This window comes from Arvicanthis niloticus, chromosome 1 (assembly GCF_011762505.2).
Source record: "Arvicanthis niloticus isolate mArvNil1 chromosome 1, mArvNil1.pat.X, whole genome shotgun sequence".
NCBI lineage: Eukaryota > Metazoa > Chordata > Mammalia > Rodentia > Muridae > Arvicanthis > Arvicanthis niloticus.
The window spans coordinates 20,624,141-20,646,405 of record NC_047658.1 but is presented as its reverse complement, the minus strand read 5'-3'; the positions used below and the strand labels follow the sequence as shown (position 1 = coordinate 20,646,405).

Genomic DNA, 22,265 nt, shown 5'->3' with positions numbered 1-22,265 from the left:
AGGTGGGTCTACAGCCTGGTCTACAGAGTGAGCTCCAAGACAGCCAAGGCTACACTGAGGAATTCAATCTCAAAACAAAAAAAATCATTGAATCTCTATGAGAATTTTTAAAGTTCGTTTTATTTTTAAGAAGATGCTAGAAAGGCTTGGGGGGGGGTGGGGGGGGGAGGGAGAACAAGATCACAGTGTGTGGTCCAGGCTAGCCTTGAACTTGTAATCCTTCTGCCTCAACTTGTTGAGTGCTGGGATTATAGCACTCACCAAACTTATACTAGAAAAGATTTTTTAATATGATTTTTAATTCTCAGGGTAATCTTTTTTTATTGTAGGTGTCTCAGACATAAATTCAAGGGGCTGGACAAATCATGAGAATAAAATACCCAATAAAATCACTGTGGTTGGAAGTGGAGATTTGGGTATTGCTTGCACATTGGCAATTTCAGCAAAGGTATGTAGACATAGTGGCTCTAGAAATATTTATGCTCTCTTTAGACTTTACATTTTTTTCTTTTTCCATTTTTTGTTTATGTGTGTATACATTTTTTAGCATGTCTGAGCACACATTGTGTGTATTTGTACACAAGCATGCTTTTGTACATGGAAACCTGAAGTAAGAAGTCAGGAACTATCTTCAATTGCTCTTCCACTTTCTTCACTGAGGCAGGATTTGTCAATCAGTCACAGAGCTGGACAGTGTAGCTGGTCTCACCAGCCAGGTTACTCTGGGATCGTGTGTCTGGCTTCCTAGGCTGCAATTACAGGTGGGCTGCTGTGCTCATCTAACATTTACAGTGGTTTCTGGGGATGGAAACATACAGTCTAGATTCTTAACCCCTCAGTGAAAGAAAGGGCTATACAAATTGTGCCCTTTTCACATGTGCTACTTAGTACACTTGTAGGATAACTTCTATAAATGAGATCGGTGGTTACATAATTTATTAATTTTTGAATTATAGGAATTATCAAATTGAACTGGGCATAAGTGGCACACTCCTTTAATCCCAGCACTCAGGAGTCAGAGGCAGGTAGATCTCTGAGTTCAAGGCCAGCCTGGTCTAGAAAGTGAGTCCCAGGACAACCATAGCTGTCACACAAAGAAACCGTGTCTCAGAAAAACATTTTTTAACAAAAAGGAAGGAAGGAAGGAAGGAAAAAAGGAAGGAAGGGAGGAGGAGGAAGATGAGGGGGGAAGAAAAAGAGGAAGAAGAGGAAGAGAGCAACAGCAACACTGGAATTGATGTAAGAACTTAAACTCAAGAGGAACAGTGGCATACCTACCTGGTACACCGTGCCCCCTTTGTTATTTATTCCATCTAAAGAAGCTGGAGTTTGCTCACGAATGAGCCCTGTTAAGTCCTGATGTTCAGCGGTCAAGCCTCAGAGGCAGTATCACTCACATAAAAGCACTGTGCTTGCACACCTCCCTTATTGCTGTTGTGTTACTTTTCATTCTCAAGTACTTCAGGAGGCCTCCTTTAGCCTTTCTCATGAGCTTCACACTGAGGAGCTGGCTGTGTTGGTGAACTGCTGTTCTCGTTCTGATCTTTTCACACAGGGCATTGCAGACAAGCTGCTCCTGTTAGACCTCTCAGACGGGACTAGCCAAGGGACGATGGACCTCGATATTTTCAACCTTCCTAATGTAGAGATCAGCAAAGGTTTGATTATTCTATTTAAAGGTGGTTATAGTTGTCTATAGTATTTTAGTAGTTGGGTCTTAGAAGGTTTGTTTATTGGTAGAACTGGGAATTAGGTCCTAGAATTTTTTAATTCTGTGTTTACTTACTTTGGTTAGGGGGCACACATGTGCCTTAGCATGTGTGTACTTTCGAGAGTTGGTTTTCTCCTTATGTCTCGTGGGTCCTGGGACATCAAACTCAAGTTGTCAAGTTTAGGGACAGGAGCCTTTATTCAGTTCTAAGGCTGAAAAGTATCATGAAGGTCATCTGTTCCAAGTTCTTTTTTTACATGTTGCAAAACAAAGACATTAAAATAAATCAGTTGATCTACCCAAAGTCTACAACCAGTTATAACCAATTAAGTTGGCTGTAGTCAACTGAGCAAATAGCATTCAGAATCACTACACTTGGCCAAAAGTATTTATTCATTTTTCTCTGATTTACATCCCCAAATAAGCATTTCTCTGGTAGTTTTCCTTCTTAGGATGCATTGGTTCAGAGCACTGGCTTTAGATTTAGGCAGATTCGGTTTGCATCTTAACATGGCCACATTATAGTCTGACCTCTGCAGGTTAAATAAGAAAAAGAAAGGAAGTTATATTTGCCGTCCCATCCTTTTAGTGTGCATGAGCCTCATCTTGCTCATATATATAATATATGAGCAATTTATATATATATATATATATATAAAATCTTTTTTTACATAGGTTTCTTTGTGTAGCCCTGGCTTTCCTAGAACTCACGCTGTAGACCAGGCTGGCCTTGCACTCAACAGAGATCTGCCTCTGCCTCTGCCTCTGCCTCTGCCTCCCAAGTGCTAGGATTAAAGCTGTATATCACCACACTTGGATTAAAAATACATTTTAAAAATCAGAACAATAAAAACAGATCATCGAACAAAATATATTTCCTAAAATATCTCTACCAATTTATAGATAAGACCAACTTATACTTGCCACAGTGATGTGGGCATCTTTGGTCATTCCCTAGATTTCCTATATTCCTTGACTGTTTTCCAAATAATGTTTAAAGCAGTCTCACAAACTAAAATGTACTGATGGTGGTCAGAAGAATTGACTTGCCTGTCTATTCTAAAAATAGCACATCACAGTTCAGTAAGAATCAGATCCCTGGAGGAGACAATTAGTTTGTTTTCTTCGTCTGAAAGAGTACTATAGTCTCTTTAATGGTCCTTAAATGGCTGGGGAGAGGGTCCTTGGGGAGTTGGATATTCTCTTGTGCCTGTTGTTCCCAGTCCTGAGTTCTTAAGGGACCTCTTAACTCTTCAGATCCCTGTAGGAGAGACTCTTTAGTACCCAACCCTAGAGAAAGGGAGGCCATTTAGGACCTAAGGAAACTGTTTTTTTTTTTTTTCCTGTGTGTATCATCAGCCATTGATAATCGGTGAGATAACTAATTGAAGGAAGAGAATCTTTGGAGGAAATGTGCAGTACATGGTACTCACCACCAAGCAGGACTCAGAATCACCTGTGAGGATGGAGACATTTTTTTCATTCAAGGCAGAGGGTGGAAGCCAGAGGGGGACTCTGGCAGGTGGGTTGAAGCCATGGGGTAGTGTTTTAAATGAAACTAGTCATTGATTTCTGATGTTCTGTCCGTGCTTGTCAACCTCTCCAGGTACCAGTTTTCAGTTTTCCGGGGAGGCGGGGGGGGGGGGGGGGGGCGCGTTAATAGATTAGAACCTGAAAGCAGACTGCCTGGGCCTGACTTGCAGCCCCTCTGCTGACTTGCCCAAGTCACTTGATGTCTTTGCTCAGTTCTCCTCCCCTTCTCCCAGGTTGTATCACAGTCACTTTCAGAAAATGCTGTGGCCCCCAAGCTCACAGTGTAAAAGCCAGTGGCTGTTGGTTCATCTTGCCTATATTACTCATTTTCCTTTTAAGAATTATGAACTACATAGAAAACTTAGTCTTTGTGTATTGGTGCTGGCTCTTTCTAATTTCCTGCCTATTTTGTTCCGTATCCCAGGCTAGCCTCCAACTTGGAGCCATTCTGCTTTGACCTCCCAAGTGCTAGATCACAGCTGTGTGCCACCATGCTTGGCCGTGGGATGCATGCTGTTCCCCTTCAGCATTCTGAATGATAGCTATAGGGACGTGTGTGCCTACAGTCTCTGTTCAAAGAATAGGAAATATTTTATCTTGTACTACTACTGGTTTAAACTATGTTGAACTCAGACTGTTTCTTTTTGTTCATTAGATTTGTCTGCCTCTGCTCATTCCAAGGTGGTGATCTTCACAGCCAACTCTTTGGGTGGTTCTGAATCCTACCTGCATGCAGTACAAAGCAATGTGGACATGTTCAGAGCTCTTGTTCCAGCTCTGGGACATTATAGTCAACATGCTGTCTTGCTTGTTGCCTCTCAGCCAGGTAAAGAGCTTTATTTTAAATTCAAATGATGGTCCAGATCATCAATATAATTGCTGTTGCTGATTTAAAAAAGCAAAAGCCAAATCACTGTGGTGTATAAAAGGATATTCAGTAAGAATAGAACAGTTAGAATGAACAGTACAAACGTCTGTATTCTATCAGCAGTCGCTCCTTATAACTGATATTACATAGGTTGCAACTCACAGCTTTTCATGAAATGTGGTATTATTTCCAGTTGTTAGCCATACCTCCTTTAGTGAGAAAGTGGTTAAAACCTCCAAGAGAATCATTCAGTGGTGTGTTTATGTGTAGATATTTTAAGTCTCTTAGGATATGATATGGTGTTAATGAGGATAGTAAGAAACATACCACTAGACTTTCAAAGACAGTGGTTTTTTTTTATGTGTGTACTTTTTTATGTGTGTATATATGAACATGTGCACACATACACACTGTGGAGGTCAGAGGGCAGCCCTCCTTTGATGTGTGTTGTGGGTTGAACCCAGATTGTCAGGTTTGATGGCAGCTACCTTTACCCACTATGCCGTCTCACCCACACTCACTGTACATCTTTAACAGTTTATATTTTGTAGACTGTTTCACTTAAGGGACATGTTCCCAGAGAGCTAGTTGGTTTGAGCTCAATCAGTGTTCCAAGCATGTGTTTGGAAATGTTCCACAGTTACCCACAGTTACTCGTTTCATTTATGATTGTCAGAGACATTGGTCCCTTTAAGGCCTTTTGGCATGTAAGAAGAAAGGGAATTGTGAGTTTTTTTTCTTAAGGTAATGTACTGCATAATCAAATATGAATCAGCATTTACATTTAAGCCTAAAACATAAAAGAAACTTATCAATGAAATGAAATTATTGGGCTGATTTCATTTGATTGATATCCTCTACTTCCAAGACATATTGGGCTGAGGATATGTCTTGGAAGTAGAGTGCTTACCTGACATACATGAGGCCCTGGGTTCAGAACCCTGCAGGTGCACACACACTCAAAAGAACAGAGCTTCCTTGAAATGAAATGATCACTTTCCTGCCTTCTGTTGGGGCTTGGGATTAGCTATATACTGACCACTCAGACACCAGCCTCAGATATGATGAAAGTTTATTGAACACTTTCAGACTGATCAATCAGGACCACACGAAGGAAAAACCTAATTGTAGCACCTGTCTGTCCTCAGAGCAGACTTTTTATAGGAGCTAACTAGACAAAGTAGTATTGGCTAACCTTTAAGCTGATTAGTCCTGAGGGAGGTGCGAAGAGTGGTGGACAGAGTGAACAGGGGTATTTCAGAACATTGAGATAACAGGGTACAAGTGATTCAACCATAACTTCTTGGCTTATTAATAACATTCTTCAGTGTCAGTTAAAGTAGTAACTATGAACTCAGTTTCACCTCGTGAGTAACATGGAATCTGAATACAGAATGGCTACAGTTATGTTAAAAGGAACAAGCCTCAAAAGGTTCTATATCCAGTTTTCACCTTTCTTACTTAATTGTTCCTGGAACTTATTTATGTTTCATGAAAAAGTTATATAGAAATGCTTTAGCTTGGTTAGTGTTTTCAGTACACTTTATAAACATACTGCCAGCATGGTAGTGCACTTCTGTAATCCCAATACTCGGGAGCAGAGGGAGGAAGATTGGGAGTTCAAGGCCAGACTATATACCAAGACCCTACTTCACAGAGTCTGAAGCTTCAGCACATGTCAGACCTCCAAAGACGCTGTCGAAGCACTGGCTACTTCACTAGGAAGGCCATCCTTTCCACGTGAGCTAGGCTAGAAGCAGGTGTGTGTGTGTTTGTTTGTTTGTTTGCTTGTTTGCTTGCTTGTTTGCTTGAGACAGGGTTTCTCTGTGTATCCCTGGCTGTCCTAGAACTCACAGTGAACCCTCTGCCTCTGTGTCCTGCATGCTGAGATTAAAGATATGTGCCACTACTGCCCAGCTAACTTTTTTTATCCTTAAATTGTCACTTTGGTGTAACATTTAGTGGAGATCATGAGCTATGTGACATGGAGGCTGAGCGCATTTCCTGCGACTAGAGTGGTTGGGATTGGCTGCAATCTGGACTCACAGAGGTTACAGTACATAATCACAAGGGTTTTGAAGGCGCAGACTTCAGGCAAAGAAGTGTGGGTTGTTGGTGAACAGGGAGAAAGCAAAGGTAAGTACATCATTACTAATTATGCTGCTACCTCTCTGAAGTCGTGACATTCAGATCTGTGCGGGGACCTTAGACTTCTGAAGCTTAGGGAGAGAGGATCGTTCACTCTCCGTGTGTGTGTGTGTGTGTGTGTGTGTGTGTGTGTGTGTGTGTGTGTGTGTGTGTGTTGCTAGGGATTAAACCCAGGGCCTCAAGTGTGTTAGGTGTTCTATCACCGAGCTACAAACCCCGTCATACTCATACATTTGGGGGTCTTTGGGGGTCTTTTTGTTTGTTTGCTTTTTAGTTTTTTAAGTTTAAAACAAGACCCCTTAGTCAGGTTTTAAATTTTGAATTGAATTTTGGAGTCTAGATTTTAAAGTTTTACTTTTCTATTTAAACATACAGCAAGCATTTAAAACTCCCTGCTGTTCTCTCCACATCCAACTCTGGTTGCTTTTCTTTCCTAAGCTCAGTCCCACTTCCTAAACACATGCCTCCTGTTTGTTTTTTCTGAAAGAGTTTTCAGTCTGTGGCCTTTTTAACAAGCTGCTTATTATCTCCCTGTCACAAAACCATCACTTCAGCTCCCTGTATGGAAACAAAATCAAAACCCTTTTCTTGTCCCAGAAGAAAGCTTTCTGATTTGAGATGCCTTCCTTTACACTGTCTGTATTTCACGTAAAGCCAAGCTGGTAGGTGACATGCGGCAGCTTGCTCATTTAGTCCACTGGCATTCGTGTAACAAGAATACGAGTGTCTACACAGTACTCATTGCCATGCAAGATGCCCATGTAATGTGAAAGGTGCAGAACACAGTCTGCTGTATTTTAGAGCAGCTGTTCTCAACCTGTGGGTCGTGACCCTTTTGGGGATTACAAAGAAGACATCCTGCATATCAGATACTTACATTACAATTCAGAACAGTAGCAAAATTACTGATATGAAGTAGCAAAAAAATAATTTTATGGTTGCAACAACATGAGGAACTGTATTAAAGGATTGCACCATTGGGAAGGTTGAGAACCAGTGTTTAAGAGAGAAGAAAATATCAGATATAGGATACTATTTGATTATTATTTTGGTGCTTAGACATTTACACATGCATTCAAGGTGGGCTGCAATCAATAGGAGAAAGAGAATACTGTTCTATAGTACCCCAAATGACAGTAAAGGCCATCACTGAACTAGACATTGGAAGCAGGAAATAGTGGTGAAAACATCCCAGGAATGGGAAACAGAACCAGGCAGAGTCATGTCATTTGCTCCCAAGAGGCAGTGAAACCACAGGGACTACACATAGTACTTCTGACTTGAGTTCTCAGCAGGGATACAGAGACAGAATGATCTAGGAGAATGCAAACTGGGATTACATAAGTCCATTATAATATTTGACATATATGTGTGTCATATAGAGATGTGCAGAATTAGAAACCCAATGGAGCATGTATGTGTGTCATATATATGTGACATATATAGAGTTGTGCAGAATTAGAAACGCAATGGAGCAAGCCCTCCGGATTGCGCATGCAGTCAGAGCACCATGACCACCACTGGACTCGCAGGCCATTGTCCTGCTTGCTGTCTAGGAAAGCACAAGTGGCTTTTTGACTTGTCTTTTACTGTGCTAGGATCCAGCCCAGGGATCCTTGTGCTCACTAGGCAAACTCTAACCACAGAGCTCACCCCTGGCTCTAACCTTTGTACTCTGCTTGCTTTACAGACAGCATGATATACACAATACACATGGCTGGGTTTCATTGCCTGGCCCTAAAGGCAGAAATGGATCAGAGGCTCCCTCTGCTGGCTTCATGTTAGTTACAACAAGTAATAAGTTTTGCATAAGTGACAGCATAATAGTAATGTGATATAATTGATTTTTAATAATTATCATCTTTATGAAGTACTCTTCAGACAAATACTCTGGGAATAAAGAATTTTGTTTTTAAAATTTATTTTTATTTTATGTGAATTTTCATTTTGCCTATATATATTTCTATGTGAGGGTGTCAGATCCCCTGGAACTGGAGTTACAGGTGTGGGTGCTGAGAAGTGAACCCAGGTTCTCTGGAAGAGCAGTCAACACTCTTAATCACTAAGCCATTCTCCAGCCTCAGGTTTCTTTTCTTTTTTGTTTTGTTTGTTTTACTTTGTTTCTGTTTTGGGTTTTTGAAAAGGGTTTTTTTCTGTGTAGCCCTGGCTGTCCTGAAGCACACTCTATAGACCAGGCTGGCCTCAAACTCAAAGATCCACCTGTCTCTGCTTCCTGGGTGCTGGGATCAAAGATATGTGCCACCCCCTGCTGAGCCCTGGTTTTTTTAAATGTATAGAAGAGGAAACACTGAGCCAGTGAGAATGAGTGAGCCACTGAGGGTGGTACACCCAATGAGAGCAGCCCTAAACTGATGCACTGAGGGTGGTACACCCAGTGAGAGCAGCCCTAAACTGATGCACTGAGGTGGTACACCCAATGAGAGCAGCCCTAAACTGATGCTAAGGTTTGCTCTTTCTTGCAGTCAGTGGCACAGAGTAAACAGAGTAAAATTCTAAGATTTACAAGCTGGTGATAAACATGAATTAGCAAGAAGAAACATGAAACAATTTGAAGTAAAGTAACGTTAGGTCTTGAAAACAATTGTAAGAGTAGAAGTGTCTAAGTAAAATCTTCCTCTTCAAGTTCTTCAGAGACAAATGGTAGCCACAGCCTAGGGAAGAGTCCCAGGGCAAATAAGACCTTTAGGCTCTATTTCCTGCTTCCTTCCTCAGCTTCAGCTGCCGTTCTGCCAGGTGTTGTGCCAGGTGTTCCGCACTAGCCAGATGGTCGCTCGCAGTGGTTCATGCACTGTCATTGCATCTGCTGCTTCCTTTTCACGACCACCCATTCACTTAGCTAGTTCCTGCTTACCTCCAGAAAGCACTCAAGATTAGGTAAGTTCATGCATGTGTTATAAGCTTTAGCACACCGTGTTACCCTCATGTCTGTTGTGTCATCAGCGCCATGCTATTTATATGCCTGTGCTTCACAAGACGATCATCTCCTTCAGCCCAGAATGCTTTGTCCATTTTGGATTGAACGAATGATCCTGACACCACCTTGTTGTCAAACCAAAACCCAATCACTTATTCTGCATCAGATTAGATGGTTAGCAGAACATTTGCTTAAGAGCTACTATTTTTTAAGTGTGCTATTGAAATCATATATAAAGTGAAGATTACTGCAGTAGTATTTTTACATTCTGAGGGCTGGATCTCAGAGTGTGTTATCCCCTTTGGCACAGGCTTGGTGTTGTATATAATAGAAAAAAGCAATTCTAAAGGCAGTATTTCTATTTTATTCATTTTCATCAGACAGGGTCTCATATACCCAGGGTAGCATTAAACTTGCTATATGGATGAAAATGACCTTTGAAATTCCTTCCCACCCTACCCTCCCCCAGTGCAAGCCCCAGTGGGACTGCAGGTGTGTGTCACCACACTCCATTATAATTATCTAGTGCTGAGGGTTGAATCCAGGGCTCCATACATGCTAAGCCAGCACTCTGCAGATTAAGCTATAATCCCTGTTCCCAATGGGCATTTTTTCATGAAAAATTCTTGGGCCTGTTTTTGAGATTTGGAACAGAAGCTAAGATGATTGAGGACACTGTTTTGAATGTCTTAAGCAAGGATGGCTCTGCATTAGGAATGGAAAGTGCTGGGCAGTAAAACAGAAAGTTAGTAGTTAAGGGCATCCCGACATACTTTATTCCATTACAGGTAGAAGTGAACACTCTAAACTTTTCTCTTTTAGGTTATGATTCAAGGCTTCTCTAGAGGAGAGATCCATAGGGCCAGAGATGTTGCAGGGGTTAAGAGCACTCGTTGCTCTTGTAGAAGGCTCACATTTGATTCTCAGCAGTACATGATAGCTTATGAATACCTGGAACTCCAGTTTCAGGGGCTCTGATGCTCTTTTCTGGCCTCTTTGGGCACTGTAAGTATGCACATATATAGAAATAGACAACACATTCATAAAATAAGTAAATCTAAAAAATGGACTAGAGAGATGGCTCAGAGGTTAAGAGCACTGACTGCGCTTCCAGAGGTCCTAAGTTCAATTCCCAGCAACCACAGGGTGCCTCACAACCATCTGTAATGGGATGCCCTCTTCTGGTGTGCATGAAGACAGCTACAGAGTATTCATCTAAATAAAATAAATAAATAAATATTTTTTTAAAAACTAAAAAACAAAATTAAGTACAAAAAAGAATCTGAGATTCCTACTTACCCATCTGTCCTCTCTTAACTATGTACGTAATGGCAGCAGTGCTCATGATTTTCTGATTATTTTGTCTCCTTTGTAAATCTTTTTTATGTCTACCTTGCTATCTTTATTCATCCTTTCAAGGTCTATAAGTACTGTATTTCAGTTAGCAAATGTTCTCCATGTCCCAGAAACCTTAAGTAAATAATTCTCATATAACCCTTCTAAGTAGAACATTTTAAAAATTTCTTGAGCTTGGTATACACCTTTCATCCCAGTACTCAGGAAGCAGATACAGGAGGATCTTGGGAGTCCAAGTCCAGCCTGGTCTATAAAAGTAGTTCCAGGAATATATAGTGAGACCCTGTCTCAAAAACAGACAAACAAGCAAAAACCCCAGCAAAAACAAATAATAGAATTTTTTTAGCCTTCTCTATGCATTTATATTTTTCATATAACAATTCTTGAGTTTGTGCTCCTTTTCACTTGCATAAAAGGGTTGTGGTCTTTTGTTGTTTGTTTTGGAAGTGGAGACACATACTCAAAAGGGTGTTAAGTATGGTGGTGGAGCACCTGCCCAGGATGAACAAGGCCCTAGGTTCAGTCCCAGCATTATAAAAAAGCTTGAAACTTCCCCATGGTTTTCGCCTTAACTATTACTAGTCTTTTTCTCTTTGTTAACCAATAAGATCTTGAATGGTGGGTAGGCTTTATTGTGCATTAGCTTCTGTGTCCTCAGCAGCAGAATAGAAACTATATTGGAAAGGATACAAAGGATACAAAGAGGAACAAGTGACCCCTGCAACAAGGCAATCAGTCAGTCATCTCAAAGAAGGGAGGTGTCCTGATCCTGTCAATCACTAAATGATCTGTGTTCTGTCTTGTTTTTAAATGCAGTTTAGAGTATGTGAATCTTAAACATATGATAATTGTTCTTATGTGTTTTTGCTTTGCCTATCCCAAAACTAACTTATATAAAAATGTCTTTATTTAGATGAATATTGGAATGGTTTCAAGTGTTGCAATTTTGGGTCAATATTAAAAAGTGGCACAAATATCCAGTTTGTGGGTGCTTCTGATGCAGCTCTGGCCTTGGTGATGTTCGTGCATGGCATACACAGAAAGAAGACTTTAGGTCCCATCATGCTATAAAAACTGCAGCTGGTTTGTGCTGAGTCAGATTTTTTGATTTCTTGTAAACACTGTGGTTACAGGATGTGAGCAATCTGGAAGGTGTTGCTTCTCTTGCAGCTGTAGAAATTCCATCCCAAAATAGGTTACCAAGTTATTCTTCCAATTAGTCAATGTGCTTCCCAGCAGAATAGATGTCAAGTGCTCATACCATTTGAAAGCATATCTGCAGCCCCCTGAGGAAACAGCCCTTCCTACATGACCAGTAAAGTGACCTTTGTATAGACCTGTTGCTGATGAGTGAGAACAGGTAAGGAAGCCACAGTAGACTTCAGGGATCACAGTCTTAGGAGATGTAGGTTTAAAAGCTTTCTTGTCCAAACACAGAAAGTACAGTGTCATCAATGGGAAAGTAACTGTTGTTAGAAGGGGGGAAAAAAAACTTAAAAAGACCAGGTCCCTTGACCTCAAAAGGCCAGCTGCTGCTTGCTTGCTTCCTTCCTTTTTTTAAAAAATAAGACGGGGTCTCACTCTGTAGCCTTAGCAATCCTGAAACTTAGGTGAATCACTCTGGCCTCGAACTTAAGGAGATCTGTCTTCCTGCCTTTGTCTCCTGATGGCTATGATTAAAAGCTTATGCCACCACTCCCAGCCATTTGTCACATGCTAGTCTTAAAAAAAAAAATCACTGACAAAATGTAACTATTTATTTATTTTTAGTGTGCTCATGGAGTGGCCAAGATGGAGTGATGAGTCCCAGCTCTCAGGCACAGCTATCCAACAGGTAACAGTGCAGATTTGAGAAAATCCAATTAAAACTCATGTGTGCACCTTAGCTGACAGAGCAGCTATTTACACAGCAGCTTCGTGCCAGGCTTCTATAAAGAAGACCGGCTAAGAGGAATTACAAGGAACACTGCCCAACAGTCCTGGACTTCCGGGAGAGCTTGCATTTCCTCTAGACATGTGGAAGGAAGAACAGTGGCTCATTTGAGTCAGTGGTTTGTGTCCTTTACATCTGACATCAAGTTAGTGTAAAGAGGACTTATCTTACTACCTAGAAATGGATCTAGACTAAGCATACCGAACACATTTTGGAAATCAATCTAAGAGCAAAGTTTTCCATATCTTGTCAAAGGGCTATGCAATGCACAGGCACTTTATGTGGAGGCCCTCTGAGGTTACCATACACCTGGGATTCACACACACATTATTCTCGGACCATTTGCTATTTCACCATCACAGATAATGCTCTCAAGTCTGGCACAGTAGTAAAGTGTAGATGTTTAAATCTTCAGCTGTGGGTTTTAATGCACGTGTCAGGTGGAAAGAAGAGGGGTGAGAGTTTCATCAGGTTAAACACTGTACTCCGGGTTCTCCGGTGTTGTCATTTCTTGCTATTGTGTTGTTGTCGTTTTGATGATGCTGGAGACTAAACCCGGAGCTATGGATGTGCTAATTAAGTATGTGTTGTATCGCTGAATTATGCTCCCTAATTTTCAAATGGAATAGATTTAAATTTTACATTTACATACCTTTTTATTTAAGATTTATTTATTTATTTAATGTATATGAGTACACTGTATCTCTCTTCAGACACACCAGAAGAGAGGGCATCAGATCCCATTATAGATGGTTGTGAGCCACCATGTGGTTGCTGGCAGTTGAGCTCAGGACCTCTGGAAGAGTAGTCAGGGTTCTGAACCACTGAGCCATCCCTCCAGCCCCTACCTTTTGTAAAAACAAAAAACAAAAAAGTATGCCTACTTGAATATCAACTACCACAGCTGTTTATGGAGATTAAAAAGCTGAGATAGTCCCATCTTCTAGAAACAGCCAATTTAACACCCCCCACATGCACACACTGTTTATTTGTAACAGATTGCACTTCTAGACCATCCTGAACGTTGATTAATTATAAAACTTCATAGCTTTCTGTGTTGCACATGTCCATTTCCTGGCCCCCATAGGCTTGTTCAAATACATGAGTCTATGGAGGCCATATCTAGCCATGGCATAATTTTAAGAGTACATTTAGTCCACCTTCCAAAGCCCCCATAGTCTAGAGCAGTATCAACAGTGTCAAAGTCCAAAGTTCAAAGTCTCTTCTGAGATCCATCCAATCACTTCACTGTAATCCTCGAATCAAGACAGGAAACCAACTCAGCAAACTCCAAACTTTGCTGGGCTGGTTCTACTCCCTATTAGCAGGATTCCTCACAGATATCCTATGGCTCTGGCATGTCAAAAATCTTGGGGTCTCCAAGGCAACTTCAGTGTTAACACCTTCTTGTTTCAGTGTCTGGGATCCACACATGATCTTCTGGGCTCCTCCTTCAGTTCTCCAGCACTGCCCTCAGTAGCACTGTAAACTCAGGTTGATCCACTCCACTGCTGCTGCTGTTCTTGGTGATCATCCCACACTACTGGCATCTCCAATATGCTGGGGTCTTCCACTGCAACTACGCTTCACTAAGAGCCTCTCATAGGCTCTCTTCATGGTGCCAAGCCTCAAATCTTTGCATTACTCCTTCAGTTCTGGGCCATCAACTATAGCTGAGGCTGTGCTTTCCCCTTCACTGCCTAAGCATGACTTTCCTGGAACTTGCTCTATAGATTAACCTTGAACTCAGAGATCTGTCTTCTAGGATTAAATGTATTTACCACCATGCCTGGATCTAAACTTAGGTGGATGGGATCTTGCCCCAAAATCCCTTAATCTGTTATCTCCTAGAACATAGGATTCAACTCCATTGCACTTCCTGGTGCCCCTGTAATACTTGAACCATATATTTTATATTTTTCCTTTCTAAGCTTGCTATGCTTGTTCAAAATGTTCTTCATGCGACTTAACCAGAGAACAAACTTCCTTTGTCAATGTAATTAGTATAAACCTCTTTACCTTAGACTCAGGCAGACTTTCAGACAAGTGCAAAAAGCAGCTACATTCTTCACCAAAATACCACAAAAACAGTCTGTAGACCACATACTGAAGTTTTTTTCCACTGAAACCTCTTGGTTCAGGTCAGCACAGTTCACTCACAGCAACAAAGTCTTCCATATTTCTTTGAGGATAGCTCATTAAGCCCCACTTAAAGCATTCCAATGCTTTCCAAATCCAAAGTCCCAAAATTTACATTCTTCCAAACAAAAACATGGCCTATCATAGCAACACCCCACTCCTGGTACCAACTTCTGTCTTAGTTAGGGTTTTACTGCTGTAAACAGACACCATGACCAAGGCAAGTCTTATAAAGGACAACATTTAATTAGGGCTGGCTTACAAGTTCAGAGGTTCAGTCCATTATCATCAAGATGGGAGCATGGCAGCATCTAGGCAGGTGTGGTTCAGGCAGAGCTGAGAGTTCTACATCTTCATCTGAAGACTGCTAGCAGAAAACTGGCTTCCTGGCAGCTAGGATTTAAAGCCCACACCCACAGTGACACACCTACTCCAGCAAGGCCACACCTCCAAATAGTGCCACTCCCTGGACTAAGCATATTCAAACCATGACAACATGTAAGTCTGCCTTTCTTTTTTAGGACTTATTTTTATTTTATATGTATGAGGGTTTTCTCATATGTATGTATGTATGTATGTATATAACGTATGTCTTACACATGTGGAGGCTAGATGAAAATATCAGATCCCTTGGAGTGGTCATGAGCTGCCCAGTGGTTGCTGGGAACCAAACCTGGGTCTTCTGTGCTCTTGACTGCTGAGCCATCTCTCCTAGTGGACACTATTGTAAAAATACATTCTGTGTCAAGCTCAGGGAAGGTCACTGTATTTTCATTCCTGTATTTTAGACTCTGATCATATAAAGGCAGGACTGCTGTGTTGAGAGGCCAAACTTACTCCATCTTGGGACTGGCCTCCATTTTAAAGGGAAAAAAACTGAGAATTTGACCTACAGCAGAATCTAAGCTGCTCCTATGTACCAGGAAGGACCCCATGGCTTGTTCTTGGCCAGAGTTATTCCCTAGCTACATCCTAGCCACAGTTAATCAAAGATTAATCTGATTGTTTGAGATGCACTTTCAGACCATTTGTGATTGTATACAGTGTTGCTTCAGAACATCCACCTGTTGGTTTATAGTCATTTTATTAGATGCTTGCCAGACTGGACACTCCCTCACCTCCTCACTTGCTCCTATTTTCCTATAAAAACTTGTCGTGCTGAGGGTCCAGGGCTGCCCTGTATTCCCTTCCTGTCCTGCTGTGTCAGGGTTGGGCTGGAGGAGAGCCCAAGCCCAAGCTTGTAATAAAGAGACCCTAATGCTGTTACATCCGAAACAGCTCCTTGGTGGTCTTTTGGGGGTTCAGGAACGCTTCTTGGCACAAGAGTGTCAGCAGCAGCAGCTTTGGTGTAAGATGTGGGAGTTTAGTCTTTTAGCACACCCATGGCTTTGAGTTTAATCTCCAGCACCACCCAAAGGAGACAAAGCAGTGGAACCTACTAAGTATTATGTAATCAGATCACATTCCCTCACACTCTACTCTTTCCAACCATGACGTACTCTAAAACTCAGGAGCTGAAGATGCAAAAACCCACACTCTGCTACCACTCCAGACTTGAGGAAAGTGTTGTTGGTGATGGTGAAGTAACAAATGGTCTGAACACAGCTCCTTCTTTTCTGTGATCTGTATGTAAGTGTACATATGCATGGGTGCTAAAAAACAGTGCCAGCTTTCCTGGGGCTGGAGTTAGTTAGTGGCAGCTGTGAGCCTCCTGACGTGGGTGCTGGGCACTGAACTCGGTCTTCTAGAAAAGCAGCACCAGCTTTCGACCTTTGAGCCATGGCTTCAGTCCCAACCTTATTCTCATAAGCACTATGTAGTTCTTCTTAAATACAACATGCACACAGGTATACATTTGCACACTTGAGCTTGCTGACCACATGTGAGAAAAGGGTTTCTAGATGAGGGCTGCTGGTTTTCCCTGACATTACTTTATCCTCTGAGCAGCAGTTGCAGGCGTGTGTCTTCATACAGTCTCCAGAACTGGCTGTTGGCCCCTTTTATCCTTGCAAGCATTGATAGCCTGGACTGATATTTATTTATTTATTTATTTATTTATTTATTTATTTATTTATTTATTTTGTTTTGTTTTGTTTTGTTTTTCGAGACAGGGTTTCTCTGTATAACCCTGGCTGTCCTGGAACTCACTCTGTAGACCAGGCTGGCCTCGAACTCAGAAATCCGCCTGCCTCTGCCTCCCAAGTGCTGGGATTAAAGGTGTGTACCACCACTGGCTGGACTGATATTTATGATGGCTTTTTGTTTGGTTGTTTTTGTTGTGATACAGTTTGTCCTGGCTAGCCTGGAACTACAGAGGTTCCTCTTCCTTTGTCTTCCAAGAGCTGGGATTAAAGGCATGATGATGAGCCACCACACCCAGCTGATACTGTTTAATTAATACTTACTTAAATATTCACAATGGGGAGTGTCTTTTTATGTGAATTGTGGATCTCATATTTTAGGAAAAACTTAAGTAATATATTATCTGCAAACCTTTTAAATTTTTCTGATATCTCTCTCTCTCTCTCTCTCTCTCTCTCTCTCTCTCTCTCTCTCTCTCTCTTTCATAATATAGAGCCATGGAACTGTTGAAGGTAAAAAGTCAGAGATCTTGGTCTGTTGGACTGTCGGTGGCTGACCTGGTGGATACTATTATAAACAATAAAAAGAAAGTGCATTCTGTATCAACTTTAGCAAAGGTAACTGATTTTCATTTACGTATTTTAAACTTTGATATCTTCAATATCAATCATATAAAGGCAGCAGGGCTGGTGTGTCAACAACCAGCAACTCTGGTGAAGCAGTAGGGATTTAAGCGCTGAGTTGCTTCTTGGAAATCTTGATGATCAGCTAGTCCTGTCACTCCCGTGTAACTTGGAAGAGTTCTCAAAGGTGTTCATATAATCTAAATCCTGATTGGCATCTATCTCCCAAGCCAGCAAGTCACCCCAGCAGTTCTCTGCCTTTCACTAGAGTGTAAATTCCCCTTAAAACACAGCTAAAATGAAGTATAATTACTGGGTCAGATTTTCTTGAACTCAAGGAAAGAAATACAACATGGAAAAAAAAATGTAAAATAACATACTGTGTGTGGCTGTTCCCAGAGTCCATGCTGTCTTTCCACAAGGGCTCTACTGTCCATCTCTGGATTAGCCTCCAGACTGCTGACCTTATTACAGGTAGTTTCCCTCTCTGCAAAGAGGATATCTTTGACCAGGTTCCTCCCATCTCAGCTGTTTCCTGGAGCTATAACTTGAGTTTAGAAAATCAGTAAACAAATTTAACTTGTATCACTTTGTACTAGAACTAGAAAAGCAAGAAAGAATTCTTTTTATCTTTTAAATTTTTTATTATTTTTGTATATATTATATGGCAGGGGTTGCTTGTGTGAGTCGGGTACCCATGGACTCTGAAGAGTGGGGGAATCCCTGAAGCTGGAGTTACAGGCAGCTGTGAGCTGCCTGACATGGGTCTGGGAAACTCAGTCCTAAAGATCAGCACACACTGAACTGCTCAACCATCTCTCCAGCCCCATAAATTTAATGGTTTTTGTAGTAATTCAGCTTTATAATCCAAACTTTTTTTTTATAATCCCAACTTTTTCATTTCAGGGATATTATGGTTTAGATAATGAAGTATTTTTAAGTTTGCCGTGCATCCTGGGAACCAGTGGGGTATTTGAAGTCATCAAAACCACAGCAGAAGACACAGTGACCGAGACACTCCAGTCCAGTGCATCCTCGATCCATGGTCTCCAGCAGCAGCTGAAACTGTGATTCCCAAGCACAGTCACCTGGAGAGGGGAAGTTTATTTAATTTGCCAACACACATTGTTTTGAGAACTTCCACAACTTACTATTTATTCTTAAAAACAGCCTTTTTAAATAGTAGAAGGGGCTGGGCAGTGGTGGCACACGCCTTTAATCCCAGCACTTGGGAGGCAGAGGCAGGCGGATTTCTGAGTTCGAGGCCAGCCTGGTCTACAGAGTGAGTTCCAGGACAGCCAAGACTACACAGAGAAACCCTGTCTCTAAAAAAAAAAAAAACAAAAAACAAAAAACAAACAAACAAAAAAAAAACAGAAAAGTTAAATAGTAAGCTTTATAATTTGAATCCTTGAGAAGAGAATGGGAAAGAATCTGATTTCTTGTGGGGTCTTGACATACCTATACTGTTGTTTAAACCTGTAGCAGGGATAAACATTCATTTGTACTTACATGTCCTAAACTTAAGGCACATCTGGCACTTTGAAGACACTTCTTCTGAGTATGGTAAACTAAAGGCAGGATGGGCTCAGATCTGTGGTAGGTGTCCACTCAGAGAATCTTGGCTTTATGGAGCAATGCTGCTTTTGCAAAATGCAGGTCATAGCGATGGCAAAGCATTTTATCTTCCTTCTTCAAATTCACTAGCTATCAAACACTGGAAAGGATTTTAGTATGCATTTTAAGTTGGTTAAATGGAATTTTTTAATATATGAAAAATAATGTGGTTTAATTTCCAGTGAGATTTCTTTTCTGAAATTTCTTTTTTTTTTTTTTTTTTTTTTTTTTTTTAATTTGGGAACTTCATTCTTTTTGTATATGATGAGTGCACTGTAGCTGTCTTCAGACACACCAGAAGAGGGCATCTAATCCCATCACAGATGGTTGTGAGCCACCATGTGGTTGCTGGGAATTGAACTCAGGACCTTTGGAAGAGCAGTCAGTGCTCTTAACTGCTGAGCCATCTCTCCAGCCCTTCTGAAATTTCTATAACCTCTTCCTGGGCTAGAAAATCTTCACTCTATCTTAAAACTGTATTAGTAGAAAAAGAGAGATGTGTTTTCCTGTGGCCATAGGTAATGAGTAACAGCCACGCAATATTATCTTGAGACCAAAATATGAGGCTTTCCTAAAAACCATTGATCTTAAAGGAGAGAGAGGCTAGCTGGCCTGCTGCTTCTGAGCAAGCATTATTCTCCCTAGAAGAAACTGTCCTGACTGTGCCTTGGTGATTGGTCAGTAGCAGTATTTCCATAGGGGAGAGACAGCATGGCTGGTGACTGTTGTGACACGCAGATGACAGCAACAGCTAGCATAGCTCTTGTGTAGTGGTGCTTTGTAGAATCCTCACAGTAAACTGGCTGAGGCAGGGACTATTTATCTTCATTACAGAGGAGAACAACTTTAGTGTCTAAGGTCACATGGGTTCTAAGGAGCATTACTTACCTGTACAGTCTTTCTAGGTAGCAGTAGGGGCTGTGGAAAGGCTTATGGGCCTAAATGCCAAGTTGTCACAAGACACTGAAGTTGAGGTTTGGAATACTATGAAAGAATTACTTTTGTTCTCATGTGGGCGATTCTTTCTTTTCTTCTTCTTTTTTTTTTTTTTTTTTTTTTGTGTTTTTCGAGGCAGGATCTTTATGTAGTCCTGGCTGTCTTGGAGCTTGCTATTGTAGACAGGCTGGCCTTGAACTCACAGAGAACTGTCTGCCTCTGTCTCCCAATGAGATTAAAGGTGTGCACCTATTTTTTTTTTTTTTACAGAGATTGATTAGCTTCTTCCCCAGAGATTCCACAAATAGCAGACTATGTTTATTTAGTCCTTCAGCTAGTATTTATTAGAAACATCTCTCAAATAAAGCACTATTAGTGAACATACCCCAATTAGGACAAGCCCTGCTAATGCTTACAGATTAGCAGGGAATACAGTTACCAAATACCATATAAATTCAAAAGTGCTAAGTATTGTGAAGTCCAGAGTGTTGGGAAAGCCTGTGACAAGGAATCCAGTCTAGTCAGAGAGAGAGGAACTCAGTGATTTGTGAGATAGAAAAGAAAGAATCTCATTCTCCATGTGACTTGTGTAATTATAATGGCAAGTGACCTTCAGTATCCCATATTGAAGAAAGTAGAAAAGTAAGGTGGTAACAAAGACTCCCACTAGATTTAACTGGATTAAACCTTGGACATTCAGGCAGGGGTATAGCTCACTGGTAAGATGCTTGCTTAGTATGCACAGAGCCCTGGGTTTGGTCCCAGAACCACAAAAACCTGGGGTACTTGAGATAAGCATTAGTTCTTTATAGATAATCTTGGTATTGCTTTTACTGGCCTTTTGTATGAAACAGGAAAGTAATGTTGAAGCAGTCATTTCTTATGTGTTTTTCTAGTATTTTCTAATAGCTGATAACTAATTAGGAATTCAGTAATTCCTAAATTAGAATTTCTTTGGCTTCATTTATTTTTGAGAGTAATCTCAAATTCTAAGCCATCATCTGCCTAAGCCTCATGAATACTGGCTACTATGCCCAGCAACAAGTCTTATTTTGTTTGTGGGGATCTAATCCAGGGTCTGATGCAAGCTAGGCAGGTCCTCTACCATCGTGGCTCATCCCCCAACCCTGTTTCTATAATCTAATTCTAAAACTCTCTTGAACAATAAACCAACTACAGAATAACAATGAGCTACCAAGAGCTATGTTATAGAAAAAATGTCAATAATACACATATTTATTGAATACTCATTGTTAGCCAAGTATTTTTTTAGTTTGACCTCACCTCGGGTCACAGTACAGAAGTCATACACTTCCTTGAGTTAAGTAACAATTGTAAGTCCAATGGTACCATTACAACCACCTAATTTTGATTTCATTATTTAACAGTTACAGGCTTCTATGTGGTAACTTTCATTTTCTTCAAATCTTTAATTTTAGTTTTGGATGATGTTGACTTGATTAACCTAAATACTGTATCAGTCTCCAAACCAATTGGAAATATACAGTATTTGCATACTTCTCATCTGAAGCACAAGGACAGGGTCAGAGTTAGTGTTCATTCCCTAAGGGTATAACCTACCATATGATAAGGTTGAATTCTATATCAAGTTATAAATCCTGACTTTTTTGTCTTGTTATATTATGAAATGCAGGCTTTTGTGAAAACTAGTAAAAGATTTATTTCCTCATTTAAAAAAATCACTATGTTGCCGGGTGGTGTTGGCGGCGCACGCCTTTAATCCCAGCACTTGGGAGGCAGAGGCAGGTGGATTTCTGAGTTCGAGGCCAGCCTGGTCTACAGAGTGAGTTCCAGGACAGCCAGGACTACACAGAGAAACCCTGTCTCGAAAAACAAAACAAAACAAACAAAAAAAGTAAATTCAAGGTACCAAGCCCTGGGGGGGAGGGCTAAGGCCTTCCCAACAGCTGAACAGCTTCTGTCATGACGACCTTGTTAAGACCACCTTACAACCACCTCTTTGTTTCACAAGAGGTTGTTATGGCCATTTTGTTATGTTCTGTTCCTGTAACCCTATTCACCTGCCAAATCGTCTATTTGGAAACTCCCTACCCCTTAGCTATAAAACCCATTTTCTTGCCTATGTCCGTACATAAATTAAAAAGTTTGTTTTAATTAAATGCTTGCTTTAATTAATTTGGCGATGATGATTTGGGCCCACGGCCTTTCTCCTTACATCTTTGGGATTAACATCGGAGAGGCGGCTCAGAAGTTTAAAGGGCAAAGTTCTTTTTAATCTAAAACTAAGCCTGCCCTCAAGCAAAGCAGAGTGCGGCCCGTGTTACCTTTATGTGGGCACACAGGAATTATTAGGGGAAAGTATCCTGAGGAGGAAATTACCGCATGGCTTCCTAAAGGAAAAA

The 22,265-nt window shown here is 41.0% G+C and overlaps 1 protein-coding gene across 7 annotated transcripts in view; it reads left to right on the top strand.

The window, feature by feature from the left end:
* Uevld (UEV and lactate/malate dehyrogenase domains) overlaps positions 1-19,145 on the top strand; it is a 32,397-nt gene extending 13,252 nt beyond the window's left edge. The window contains exons 6-12 of one of the 7 annotated variants that reach the window (XM_034509820.2): positions 330-448; positions 1,556-1,658; positions 3,900-4,070; positions 6,075-6,248; positions 12,322-12,385; positions 17,199-17,322; positions 18,235-19,145. In XM_034509820.2, coding sequence (XP_034365711.1) covers positions 330-448; positions 1,556-1,658; positions 3,900-4,070; positions 6,075-6,248; positions 12,322-12,385; positions 17,199-17,322; positions 18,235-18,399 — 920 coding nt within the window. In that variant the 3' untranslated portion in view covers positions 18,400-19,145. The other 6 variants (XR_013110630.1, XR_013110629.1, XR_013110619.1 and 3 more) reach the window with 6 other exon arrangements.
* Positions 19,146-22,265: the final 3,120 nt, after the last annotated feature.